Raw genomic sequence first — 14390 nt, 5'->3', positions numbered from 1 at the left:
GAAGAATTTCGAGCTAATTATAAACATTTTACTAAACAATGTATCCCTTAAATTTAATTTTTAATAACGTGCGGATACGTGCTTATCCGGTGATCTTTAGAAATTATCTCTTAAAGTATTGCGAAATTGCAAAATGATATAGGACTCAGTTCACTCCGATCTATCTATTCACGAGAGGTGATCCCGTAAGTCCGGGACACCCTGTATATTACTTTTTCCTATGATTTCTAGAAAGTGACCTAGACGCTCCAAGATGAAAGCAAATGAAATGTATTTTGAAAATATTTCATTTAGTTTTATATAAAAATTAATTCAGAAACCTAATATTCTTGAATGTTTATGCAATATTAAACAAATGTTGAATCAATATTTTTGAATATTGTATTGCAATATCTGCAAGACATTATTTTTTTAACGAATACTGAACATTTCTATTTTTTCAACATTTTACAATGTTGTAATTCAACGTTCCTAAAAGATGTTGATTCATTATTATTAATGTAACATTATTTAACGTTATTTCATAATAGAACATCAATATTAAAGAAACCTCCGAATAAGTGTTAAAGTTTGCTCATAATGATGTTGTGTATAACGTTAAATATAACATATTTGAAAACGTTACACGTTATAGAATATCGTTGTAATAATATCGTAGTAATGATTTTTTGTTTTCTGGGATAAGAATATGTTACATGTTAATCATCAAAAGTCGGAAGTTGGCTACACCACAGGGCCGAAACTAAAAAGATAGTCGCTTGCTAAATTTTAAACCGAAATAACTTGTATAATTTGTAAAATAATTTTGTTGTATCATACATCGCGCGCGTTGTACTTATTAAAAAGGGTATTACAACTTTTATTATATCAAGATATTTACGTTAGCGTGCAAAATTGTGCATATATCTTTCCGTTCTTTAACATAAATAATTTTTTTTTAGTAATCACTGTGCTTACAATAAAGTTTAGTTTGAGCTGTTTAATTTGATATTATATTTATTAGGTCTATATCTCTGTTAGTGTACGGGATAAAATGGGTTGATCACTTATACGATAATACCCTGTATTTACAGGGTGATTCATATAAAATGGTCGATTTTATTATTAGCGAAATTTGAAAATATGTGAAGAAACTGTTTATATTAATGTGTTCAGTACAAAAGGGAACGTCAAATAATGAAAACAATTATTTTATGGGTGGAGGCGTTGGGGACATTTTAAGGTCAACTTCATTAAAATGTTATCATAAAATGTTAATTTGTAAATTCGTAAACTATTGATTTTTTTGGTAATTGTACCTTAATACTTTTATGAACAGAATAATGAAACGAATCAGTTGATATAAAGAAAACACACAGTCGTTTTAAAAAAATATGTGGACAAAATAAATAATTGTGTAAATAAGCAATTATGTGTTTTCTTTACACCAATTTATTAATATTAATATTACATATTAATATTATACACAGATGTATATGCTAATTATTGCTAACTGATTGTCAACATTTTGTATGAAGAAAGAATGAACAAAGAAATAACGTTTTCAGAATTTTAAAAGTAAACGCATGAGTGAAAAATAGCATAATCAAGGCGATTTTTCGTGCTTAAACACACATTTCTTGTAAATTTATACAATTTCCAATTCAAGCACACTATGCTTCGATTATTAAAAAGTTAAATTTTAAAGATTTTTCTAAATCCTAATAAAATTCCATGAAAATCCCTGATTTTTTATCCTTTTCTAGGATAAAAAAAACCGTGAAAATTTTAGGTTTACTAAGTTTTTCTAGATTATAAACATTCTGATATAAATTATATATACCTGAAGAGACACATTCTGATTGCTTTCTTTTTTATTGATGTCCTCGATCTTTTGATGCATGTTCTCTACTCGATCTGTTGTAATTTTCACACGCTCCTCTGTTGACATTTGCAACTTGAGTTCTTGCTCACGGAAATAGCCCTCGACGCAATCTTCCTCAAAGTCGTACAGTCGTTCCATGTCATCAGCTTCCAGAAACAATTTCAGTCCATTGTCAGAGGTCTCGCCGGTGCCACTTTTACCTTGTGTAATATGTTTCAAAAAATATCTCAGCAGTAAATATATGTGGCAAATCGTTATAAGCGGTGGCGGCAACACCGGTTTCTGTTCATATTCCATAACGACGGTAAATCGTTGAAACATCCAGACTTGATGAGCTATAGCATTTACCTCATTGAAAATATTGTTAAACACCGCAATTAACAGGTTTATCAGCAAAATATTGGCAATTAAAAGGTACACGGCCATTGCAAGAGGCGTGATCCAACGACCTGGAAGACACTGCTCCATTCCTGGCTGATCGTCGCAATCAGGATCTATCTCATCCGCGTACACTTCTCCATACAGCATAAAGTATGGCTGCATAAATATCTGTCAAAAAAAGTATAATTATATGTGTATGAATTTTTTCAATTAAAAAAAAGATATGTACAGATTTTTTTAGATGTGATTTTTTTATACATATGAAGTAAAAAATGTATATGTACATCTCGTATTATACGCGACTCTGGTGCAAGATTAGGATGCAATATAGCTTGCCTAGCTACACCAAAACTCATAAGTACAACTAGTAAAAGCACCACAAAATATATCATATTCTTAACCATTTTTCCCATCATGGTTACCAAAGGACCTACAAAAATTATCTTATATATATGTATATATATCAAAATGCGTATTTAGTATACTTAGTCATATTCAATTGTTTGAACATTATCTATACATATAGTCATTTTATATATCTATAGAGAGTGATTCAAGAGATAAGGTCAATATCCTGGGTGATAACATCGATCATTTTAAGTAAAAATGTTTATATAAACATATGCTCTATTCCGAACGGTTTTCGACCCCGATAGGCACATTAAGAAATCGTTGTATAATAATGGCATCATGAACTGACAAAATTTTCGCAATAATTGCGCTAAAATGATTCGCCATAACGCAATAGTTCTGTCAGAACAAAATTTCTAAATAATATTTATCAAAAATTAGACAAATTTAATTAGACAAATTTTTAATTTGAGTATAAATATTTTATAATTCACTTTCTTTCAAGAATATAATGAGACGCTAGCAGCTTATTGAAGAAACAAATAAGAATATGTTATACGATTATTTTCAATTGCTTGACGAACACTTCCAAAAAATCAGTGCATAGATCAAGCGGCATAGATTCTTCTTTTTTAAAAACTCAACAATGTTCATTAGATTTCTATCAAATATGACTTTTTGCTCCTTCCCAGGAACTCTTCCAAAGTTCTCGAACTGCAGGCTCTCCGAAATTCGATGACATACAATTTGTAATGATTTACTTAACTTTAAAGCTCTCTCGTCCAAACAAGAGGAGAAAAATTCCATATGGTACCTCTTTCCAAGTCCCTGCCTCGGGATTAACCTAAAGATCCTCGGGAAAACCAGATCAAAAACCGAAGATAAAATAGTTTTAAAAGATTACATTTGACAAGATTTTTTTTCAACAGATTGTTAGTATATGATCAGTTTTCTATGTCTATTCCATTCAACTGCGGATAGTTGAACTTTCCTTTTAACAGCCAACACCAACAATGATATTCATCTCTATAAATGATAGTTCGGACTTTTTTGTTCGCGGATGAATTAATCGACATCCGCTCATTCATCTTCTTCAACAAGCAGCACCGCTTTTCCTCCGTTCTTTTCAAGTAATAATAAAAAGTCAAGGATAGAATTGCTTTTATAAAAAGAAAAAGATTCTCTATTGTTTTTGTCCATTTTCTTTAAAAGACAACCCTTTAGTCAATTATCTCAATAAAAGGAGCAAGCCTATCCGCACGAACTGTACTTGTGTCTAACTAACTTCCGAATTCCGAAAACGACCTCACTCAGTTTTTTAATTATATCGTAAGGTCCTTTCTAATCACTTTGTAATTTCGAAGCTATTCCCTTCTTTCTCGCTTCCTTCTATGCAACCAGATTTTTTGTCCTATATCGAAAATGATCCGTCTACCCTTTTGATCATAATGATTCTTGATCCGTAAAAACTGTAAATTATATGCTGTCCAGCATGATGATGAATCACATCCAATTTGCCTCTTAATGCCAAAATATAGTCATCTTCCAAATTCTCCTTCCTTTCTCTCGAAACGCTACCTCGTAGTAAAGCTGTTGGTAGAAGGAGATCCTGACCGAAATATAATTCTACAAGAGTAACGTCTGTAGCCTCATGCTTTGATGAATGGTAAGCTAGTAAACATATAGGAATCCAATTGTCCCAATCTTTCTGGTTTTTCGTAATAAACTTAGATAAAGAATTGTTTGATGTTCAACATGTCCGTCAGATTGCGGATGCAACGTAGTAACTCTCGTTTTCCTAATTCCCAGTAAACGAATTAATTTTTGAAAAACTTTCGGCTAAAAAAACTCCAAGGAAAACTTTTCCACCTCCATATTAGCCAAAATCTTAAATTGCAAATCTACTTTCCCTACAGTAGGATTCTTGAAAGAATCCTACACAAATCTTATGGGAAATGAGTTTCGGTCAAATTGTTTCAAATTTTAATATTTTAGCTTAAGTCAAGCTGATTAAAAGTTCTCATGGGCCTCTAAATGCCTTAATTTTTGCTCCAGGATTTTTGGAAGATTATTATATCTTATATGGAAAATAGTCCAAATAAATCTTTTTTATTAACATTAGTTTAGTTATGAATACACTATACAGTGCATCATGGATATATGTATACTGCATAATGTATAAAAAGTATCATATTTTTCAATATTTCAAGAAATATTATTATGATATAAAATGTAAAACATCCCAGAAAAAAGCTTTATTTTATTTTCTAATTCCAAGAAATGTTAGGATTTCCAAAAAGGCAAGGAGATTCACGAAAATCAAGCATTCTGTTCGTGAGAAAGGGGACTCATGTAAATCAAGCATCTCAAAGGAATGAAACGCTCGCCACGTTGTTTGTTCTATCGAAAACATCTGGCTTTGACTTATAACATAGCGTCTTGCGACCCGCTAATACAGAACTATCATTCGCGGAAGAAATATTATTGTAGGACTTAGCTGTTGAATCCTCTCTCGCAAACGTTGGAGTTCCCGTCGTGTTGCTGCAGCATCGTCGCAAATTCGGCCTCACTCCGTGCGCACTTCACGGATCTCGGACATCATCGCGTGGAAGATCACAATTTCCGAAGAAATCTCCGGAATCGAGAGCTGGTGTCTTGGTGTATCCGGAGTTGAACCCTTAAAATGTTATACTCGCGTCGTGCTCGCAGATTATTTCACTCGCGACACGCTAGCGGACCACGAATGGCTCTCGAAAGAATAACTCCAGTCTTTTAAGAACGAGCTTTGTTACAAGATAAACACGTAACAAATATAGAGAAAACCGTAACAGTATAACAACAACTTAACGAGCGTCAAATGTCAGTTTTTACAGTCCAAGCTTTCTTTATTAAAACTCGGAGATAAAACACCACCTTCACGTCGGTAACAGCTATCCGGTGGAATAGAATCGAAACCACCAATCGTAAGAATATTTTGAAAAGGGAAGATCCCATACATACAGAGTGATGTCCACTTAAATCGACTATCTGAAATATCTCGCTTATTTTTGACGATATAAAAAAATGTTTCAAATGAAAGTGGAACGGTTTCGAGGGGGATGTACTTTGGTCATGTTGTTTTTTTTTCTAAGTAGAGACGTCAGAGAGAGAGAGAGAGAGAGAGATGAAAGCCACCTCCATTTTTTAAAATAAAATTGTATGATTTTTTTTTACACAATGTGATTCCTCTAATTATTCTGCATATAAAAGTATTAAGGTAGCGAAATCAAAAAACCAATAGTTTACGAGATATTTTATATGCCTTCATTTTGGCATATATTGACATAAAATATTAAATAATTTGTAAACTATTAATTTTTTGATAATCATATTTTACACTTTTATGAACAGAAAGTTTATAGAAGTTCTTTACACCAACCAAAGTTGGTGTAAAAAAAAACACATAGTTGCTTATTTAAAAAATTATCCTTTTTGAAAATATTTTTTTAAAGCAATTATGTGTTCCCTTTACACCAACTGATTTATCTTTTGTAAAAAAAAGTTAATAGATACGTATAGCTCTTTATTTTGGCTTTGCATTATACTGTATTGTCTGTAAAACCCATGACACGTAGAAAAATATAAGACAGTAAGACATAAACAGTAAAAAAATCGGTTAAAAGTAATATTGGAGAACGATCATATAACTTCTTTTTTAGGGCGGAAACATGAAAATTTGTATGTATAAGTATGTGTATATATATATATATATATACACATACATACATATATACATAAAAATTTTTACTTTTCACGTTTCCGCCCTAGGAAAAAAGTTACATGATCACTACCTAGAAACGTAAAGTTATTGCTTGAAATTTTCTACTGTGATTGGTCAATTCGCTTACGCTTACGTTGTACGTTTTGTTATGTGTTTCTGACTTAATTTTTTCTTGTCTTTCAAGTAAGATTGTATAACATATAAAAACATAAATCAATATTTTTTTTTGTTGGTCCTAATAATATCAATATTACCTATATTGTTCTGTAATGACAAAAAAGTAACGCAAAAGTAACTGAAAAGTCGGTAGCCAGGTAACACTTATTGGTTCATATACCTACGTTTTATATATGTTTTATATACGTTTTCTAAACGTATCTAATGTTCTACAAACGTTTAAGAACCATATAAAAGATTAACATGTGTTTTACTAGGATAATTTGTAAAAGTAACTTAATTACTCTTTGAAAGAAAAAAAAACTGTAATTGTAACTAGTTATTTTTACAAAGTAACTTTTTTAATCCTCCACAAATGTTGTATATGCAGAAATGCTGTATGTACGTATTATTATGCCTCTACGATGGTAGTGGTACTACTGCTGTTGAAGAATACCGCCAATGCTTTACTACGTGCAGTATTCCAATGTTATTGTGATTATACAAGTGTTTGCCAAGATTTTCAATACATTTAAATTATCTCGGAAACCGTTCAGAGTAAGACACATGTTTATATAAACATTTTTGCTTATATATAAAATGACTGATACTATTACCTTCCAGAATATTAACCTTTCCTTCTATATATAAATCATCAAATATATAATCATTTTATATAACAAGTAAAATCAAATTACTTTTAGTTCAATATTTCAAACATACCAAAATATTTGTTGACACCAAGGATGTTGAGTATTCGTAAATACCAATAGATGCAATCAACACAATATATGACGCGACCTACATCTAATGTCGAATGTCGCAAACGTAATGCTAGTCCGATTTGAAAAAATATAATAGCAGCGGCATCACAGGGATTCCACATATTCCATGCCCACACGCTAAACTTATGTGAAAGCATCGCAGGTTCCGAGGTTGCTATTTCTCGTATTTTTTCACATCCAAGAGTACAAATATATGCGATAGCATACATTTCGGCTAATGACGGATGATCATCCATGTGCACCAAAATGCAGTATGAGAAAAAAAGCAGAAAAATAATATATGCTATCTACAAAAAAAGTATTTTTATTTTACATATTGTTTTATTACAACCGTTTATATTAATAAACATAAATATGTCAATAAATAAATATACAAATACATATATCATTTACATATAAACATTAAGACAATAAATACATATAAATATTCTTACTTACAGCGTTTGCCCAAAATTTTGTTATTGGAGCAGTATAAAACTCGTATAATTTCTTTCTCAATTTTAATGGTCTGGTTGTTTTGTTATCATAATATTCAGATCGAAGACCATAAGCGCGATGTATTTCATCATCAATGTCCGTTAGTACTCTTCCATTCTCTTGAACAATCGTCTCTTTGATTATTGTATTGTGCTCATTGCTAATTAAAGCCTACAGAAAAGCATAAATAATTTAAAACTATTCAAATTAACTGTTCATATACTGAAAATATTCTTAAATATTATTAAATAGTGCATGGTTAAATAAATATTAATTCAATTTGAAATGTTTACCGAGGAAAGGAAGAAAGAAATTTAATTCAATTTTATACAACAATTCACAAAAAAGTAGCATGCCAAATAATAGAAATAAGACAAAGTTGGATAGAGTAATAATTATCAAATGTTCACGCGACAAACGTTTGCACGTGTTTTATAATGTTTTATAAAACATGAAATTGATAAATATGCATATTTGATCTAAAAATTAACAAATATCTCTAGGCAATGGGAGGGTGGTGGGTTGGACCTCGTTTCGCGTAAAAAGTCATTACGTAAGCAGGAAAGAGTGTGAAATAGTCCTGAATATTGTATGTGGCAAAAATAAGACATTATTTTTTTTAATCTTTTCTTGTTAATAACTTTTTAACGAATAAGAGAGATTGAGCAACAGCTGAAACTTGTTAAAGGTCACTCAAGGTCATGACCTTGACAACATTTGTCAAAGACAATATGTCAAAGTCATCTGGATTTGCTCCCTTTTTATGTATTTTTATCATATTTTGCATTAAAACTATTTGCAATTTGCTTGGTAATTTTTATTAGGTCCTTTATAAAATATCTTTTGTATATTTAAAAATTTCTATCATTATAATGTTGTTTAATAGGTTGTCGAATTTGCCTCATGTTTATCTCACTAAACATAATCTTCATTAAACATAATATTTGTAGCGAATTTTGCGGTAAATTATAATAATAAAATATTTTCTCCGTATATTTAAGACTTACATAATCTCAACTAACTGTACAGTGGATATATCAAGTTATATTATTTCACAGTAATCTCATTAATGTAATTAATATAATTTATTTCGTAATTTTATGTAATGTTAATAAGTTACTGCAATTTCATGAAAAATTTTGGGTAATCAGAACATAATTAACTAAGAGTATCTGAAATTTTTACGACTAACTTATCACACTGTAGTCTCTAAGATTCAAAATAATAATTACCTCGATATCTGGTCCTGCTGGTACATTGTGTTCGGAATCACTATCTTCTTTTTCATCTTCTAAAGCTATCAGATGCTCTTCCTGCGTTTGGGGCATCAGTTGTAATTCTTCTCTACTTTTAAACTCCAGTCGAGTTATATATAGAGGACAAAATAATCCCATAACCACCTAAGAATATTTTAAATACATACATGTTTTAGATATTAAATTCGATTATTCAATAGAAATGAGATTAGTTACAATAGATTAATCAATTTAACCTTTAAATTAGTATTTTTACGTGTACGAAGGCCACCCATCCATAAATCGGCCAAGATAATTTGACTGCAAGGATGCGCTAATAATGGCCGATGATTTGCTGTAACCGCGAGTGATAAGCATGTCTGCCCTGACCAATTTTGAAGTTCGGAAGTTAACAATTGCTGCGTCTGATCATCGTCTTGTCGGTAGCAATAATCCAATAATTCGACCGCTAATATTTGGAAAAAAAAAACGCACAATTTACAGTTAATTATGTAATATATTTCATATCTACAATTAATCATTCATTTCGTATTTATGCGTACCAATGTTTTCAAATTCTTTGCCGTAACCTCGTAATTCATCGTAAACTTCAGTTTCCAAATCATCCTCAGCCGCCTCGTGTGCCATCGCCTTGTATAATTTTAATGCGACAAGCGCTTTGGCTAATGCCTCCTCCCCGTGTTGCCACATCAACAAAGCCATTTGTTGACGTTTCGTTAACACGGCCCAAATAAGCAACTCATTAAAAGGATAATCAAAGAGAGGGGTATCACGATTAGCCGGTAACGTCTCGGCAAGTAGACTCATGGTCAAATTGTCAGACTTCCCACTGGAACTTGTGTAATAACGCGTATTACAGTTCGGAGCGCAGCTATTTCGGTGCATATGCTGCTGATGGCCACCGCCAGATCTCTTCATCACCTTCGTATAAATCATGCGGAATCTTCGCCGTGTATATTGTGCGCGATACGCTCCACCCATTAGCTTGTTAATTACAAGACCAATGTCATGCAATGTATACATGTAACCCCGTGGGATATTCGGCCGTACATCGCGCAAGATATAACCCAATGTATTCGATGGGCCTTCTTTCTAATTAAAAAAAAAAAAAACGAAATATATAATATATAAATGCTCCACGTATGTTTAAAAATTATAGAGTAATCCAATTTTCCATTAACAAAGGACTTCTCCAAAACTGATTTGACTTTTCTTGAAATATATTATTAAACAAAAATCTTAATACTAGCCGTAAAGTACATAAAAAAATTATGAAAGTTTTGTCTAAAACACTTTTAAATATACCTTATTATTTCAACGATAATTGTTTAAAATCAAATATATACATAATTATCTTTGAAAGATTATTTTATCCTTTAAATTTCAAAATAAACATAAAAAATCCGTGTCTCTTAAATTTTTGTGTTTAACAATATATTTTAAGGAGAATCAAAGATTCCAGACAGCATAGTGATTTTGCAAATATAATTTCCTTCAAGGCCTTCATGCGCACACATACACATATAAATAAATATGAAAAAATATATAAATTTATAATAATTAAAAAATAACATTGTTTATTATATCAAGCGATATACGTTATTCATATTCAGATATTTACCCATATTTAAATTGTTTACTAAGAAAAATGCCGCTACAAAAATAAAACTGACCTACCGTATTATATAGCTCCTCAAGACGAGGTATTGATAAAAATTTCCGCATGGATACTCCATTTTCCAGTAGAAGTTTCACAAAGTCTATTCTATCGTGCTGAAGCGCTTGCATCATAGCTTGTTCTAAAGCACCGGGTGGCCATTTTTGGCCATAGACAAAGATTTCACTTCGAGCAATATCCACGCGATTCCATATTAAAGAAAGGGACAACTGTTCAGCTGGAGATAATTGTTTCGATTTAAACAAAGCTGTCAGTATTGTTTGATCGAGCTCTTGCGGCCTATCTTGCGATATTCTAAACACAGTGATCTATAAGAATATAATTTTCACTTATAATTAGAGAATTTTCAGTCTAATATGATACAAAGCTAAATTTTATTTCTAGAAAATGTTGATACCAAATGTTTTTTTCGTGTACACTGCAAAAGTTCTGTACAGAGCTGACTCGCTTGTTCGGCAGAAACTTGAAAAGTACGTTTAATAGTTTCTAAAACTTGTTCCTTAACTCCCTCCAATGGTCCTTCTCCATCACCAGTTTGTCCATCTCTCCATCTATGTAAAAAGTATAGTTCGTAAATATGCATGATCATATATTTTTAAAAAATATGTATGAATATAATATGCAAGCTCGTCATTACCTGTGCATAAAAGCAATTAAATCAGCTGCGCGTCCCGAACCATCACAAACTACTACGGGTACAGGTGGATCATCCGTCACGTACTCTAAAACCGCACGGATCGTATTCGTTCCACCTTCGATAACTAATGCGACTACTGGTATGCTACTGTGTGTATCTAGAAGCATCGATGAACTAGAGCTCCTCGAATTATAAAATTTTAATTCATATAAATCACTGTAACGCTTACATGGTTGCAATTTCAGATTTGAAATATATTTTTCTAATCTTCTGCGGAGAACAATTTCTGCACCGTATCGACCACCAGTACCGTTATCTACTAGTAAAAAGTAAGCATGCCGATTGTTTAATACTGTATATTTAGTCCTGCAAATTCAAATATAAAGAAAACTGTAAAATCACACAAATACACTTTACAAAATCCCATAAATAATGTTTCAATAATATCTTTACATTGTAAACATGCAATCTTACCATGGTGAAGAGACACAATCATACGACACTTCTCCACCGCGACCAACTAATTCGTGGCTTTTATCCAAAATTCCCCAAGGAGCAATACCTATACTTACTACGCGACCTTGTCGTTGAGAACGTTCTAACAATAATGCATCACCGACTTGTCGTGTAACACCTACAAGAATTAACACATTAAAAAATTGAAATTATCGAAACTATTACTAGATATAATTTTCATGAATAGAAATGTACCTGTGTTTGTTCCCCCTGTAAATATCCACGCCCCTGTTGTTTTAGCGGCTTTCAATAAGCCTTTACGTAAAACTTTCTTTAAGTTTGGTTGGAGCTCGAAATTTGACCGACCACCATGTACTGTAATTAATAATTTGGGCAGTCCTAAATTCCATTCTCGACATAATAGCTGTACAATCGGTTCCGGCCGTGTATCATGAGCTAATCTTACATACTACAAGAAATATGTGCAACATCAATTCCCTACTTATGATATAATAATTATAATTTTTATAATTATAAAAACGTTATTATAATATTAATAATATAAAAAGCATTGAATATATACTTGTGCTTTTGTAGGATGCGGACCACCCTGAAATTCTATGGTACCATATGCATCAGTAGGAAAGGGACGAGTATTTTTTCCCGAAGACCATTGCTCATAATCTTTTTCCCTGTTTTCACTAAGACTATAACTTTGCACATCAGCCCCAGTTCCGCAATGATGGGTGTATGAATAGCCACAGCAACATCTATAACAATAAAACAAATTATATCATGTATAAAAATATTTATTATATCTTTACACTTTAAGTTTAATATTTTATTTAAGTTTATTATTTAAACATATACGTAATAAGTAATTTATTATTTAAGTTTAATATCTTATTTATAAACATGTGCGTATAATATGTGTGTGTGTGTGTGTGTAAGCACGCGCACGCGCGCCGTACGCAATAATACAATACAATATTGATTTCGAAGGTATTATTTACATTTATTTATGCATAAATAATATAGTTTTTCCTGAGTATAAATAAATCCTTTTTTTAGTTGATATAATATTAATATTTTAAATTAAATAATGCCTCCGAAATTAATTTTATATTGTATTATTCCAACGTTCTTTAAGATTGCGTTTCAAGTTCGATAGTAGTCAGCAGTTTATAAAATTGTAGAATGTATTTAAAAATTTACATAAAAGTATTATTATTAGGCAATATTATTCGATGTTATTAGCTACCATGATCCAACATCGACCGTATAGGGCACTTCTTGACTTATAATTTGGTTTGTTGTGTGTGTATTCTATATGTATTAAAAATATTATAAATTAAACTTTAAAAAGAGTACCAAGTATTTAAATAATTCATTGCTTATACATATTAATTATAAGTAAGAATTGTGTGTACATCAATTCACTCTCTTTATGAATTTTAACGACATATACATGTGTTTTTGGATATAAATGCATCAGAGATAAATAGATATTTTAACATGTTGTAGATAAGGCCTCGCCTTATCTACATATTGAACTCATTTTACATTAAAAATAATCTACTTATATCATTACAAATTACAAAAATGTTTATCGTATAAAACAAACGAATATAGTTATGAATTTATCATGATATATTCATAATATCATATTATTGAATTAACATTTTGATATTTAGGGTTGCCACAAAAAATAAATTTTGAAATTCCCTGACCTTTTCAGGTTTTCCAATGGAAAATTTTTCATGACCAATATCAAATACAAATTATTAACATTTAGACTAGGTAAATTTTAACATTTAGAAGCAAGGATTGTAAGAAAGCTGTCTTATATTATTAAAAACAACATACATTTAGATTTAGAAGCTTAACAGCATAATGAAATCTTGGATGTAAATTCAGGTCAAAAGTAAATGACTATTGAAAAAAACAATGCAATTATAACGGAAAAAGATGATTAAAGGAAAATAAAATATATAAATTTTAATTATCTTATTAAAATTGTTCTGCCCATTTTAATTTTAACTTCATAGTTTGAAAAATAGAAAATATATTTAATAAAATATATATCTTAATTACAACAAAGTTTAATTAAAGTTGCATTAAGTTCGTATTAAACTGTATGAAAATTAAACAGAAAATAAGCTCAACATTGTAAAATGTCCAAATTTTCTACATAAAAAAAAATAATTACATTTCTTTTGACCTAATGACTGATGCATGGCCTAGTATATAGTTCGCAATACGGAGTAAAAAAAACAGTATTTGATTATAAATGTTAGCCAGATTATTTAAAAAATTATAACAATTGTTTCAAATAAAAGCGCTTTAAGGAATTGAGCAAAGTTCAAAATTCCAGACTATTTTATATTTTTCCTTGACTTTCCCAGGTTTTCCATAATTAATTTAAATTTCCATGATTTTTCTCGATTTTCCAGATCGATGGCAACTCTATGTGCCGATATTCATTATACATAATGCACGTACAAATAGATTCCATATAAAAGCAAGAGAGAGAGAGAGAGAGAGAGAGAGAGAGAGAGAGAGAGAGAGAGAGAGAGAGAATAATTTTTT

The 14390-nt window shown here is 30.8% G+C and overlaps 1 protein-coding gene across 4 annotated transcripts in view; it reads right to left on the bottom strand.

Annotated features, from left to right (window-relative positions):
- Nucleotides 1-14390, bottom strand: part of Trpm (transient receptor potential cation channel, subfamily M) — a 28679-nt gene that overhangs the window by 9465 nt on the left and 4824 nt on the right. For all 4 annotated transcript variants that reach the window (XR_001940511.1, XM_018519540.1, XM_018519539.1 and 1 more), the window contains 14 exons: nt 12385-12571; nt 12057-12270; nt 11820-11979; nt 11575-11711; nt 11346-11502; nt 11106-11259; nt 10708-11016; nt 9573-10122; nt 9267-9478; nt 9007-9174; nt 7736-7945; nt 7236-7584; nt 2530-2675; nt 1823-2413 (listed from right to left, as the gene is read on the bottom strand). Coding sequence is in view for 3 of the 4 variants with exons in the window: in XM_018519540.1 (XP_018375042.1) it covers nt 1823-2413; nt 2530-2675; nt 7236-7584; nt 7736-7945; nt 9007-9174; nt 9267-9478; nt 9573-10122; nt 10708-11016; nt 11106-11259; nt 11346-11502; nt 11575-11711; nt 11820-11979; nt 12057-12270; nt 12385-12571 (3544 nt within the window). In the remaining variant the exon portion in view is untranslated. The remainder of the gene's footprint in view (nt 1-1822; nt 2414-2529; nt 2676-7235; nt 7585-7735; nt 7946-9006; nt 9175-9266; nt 9479-9572; nt 10123-10707; nt 11017-11105; nt 11260-11345; nt 11503-11574; nt 11712-11819; nt 11980-12056; nt 12271-12384; nt 12572-14390) is intronic.

The sequence above is a fragment of the Trachymyrmex cornetzi genome, unplaced genomic scaffold, assembly GCF_001594075.2.
Source record: "Trachymyrmex cornetzi isolate Tcor2-1 unplaced genomic scaffold, Tcor1.1 scaffold83, whole genome shotgun sequence".
Classification (NCBI taxonomy): Eukaryota; Metazoa; Arthropoda; class Insecta; order Hymenoptera; family Formicidae; genus Trachymyrmex; species Trachymyrmex cornetzi.
Note: the sequence above shows the minus strand (reverse complement) of the source record. Positions and strands in the feature narration are given on the sequence as shown.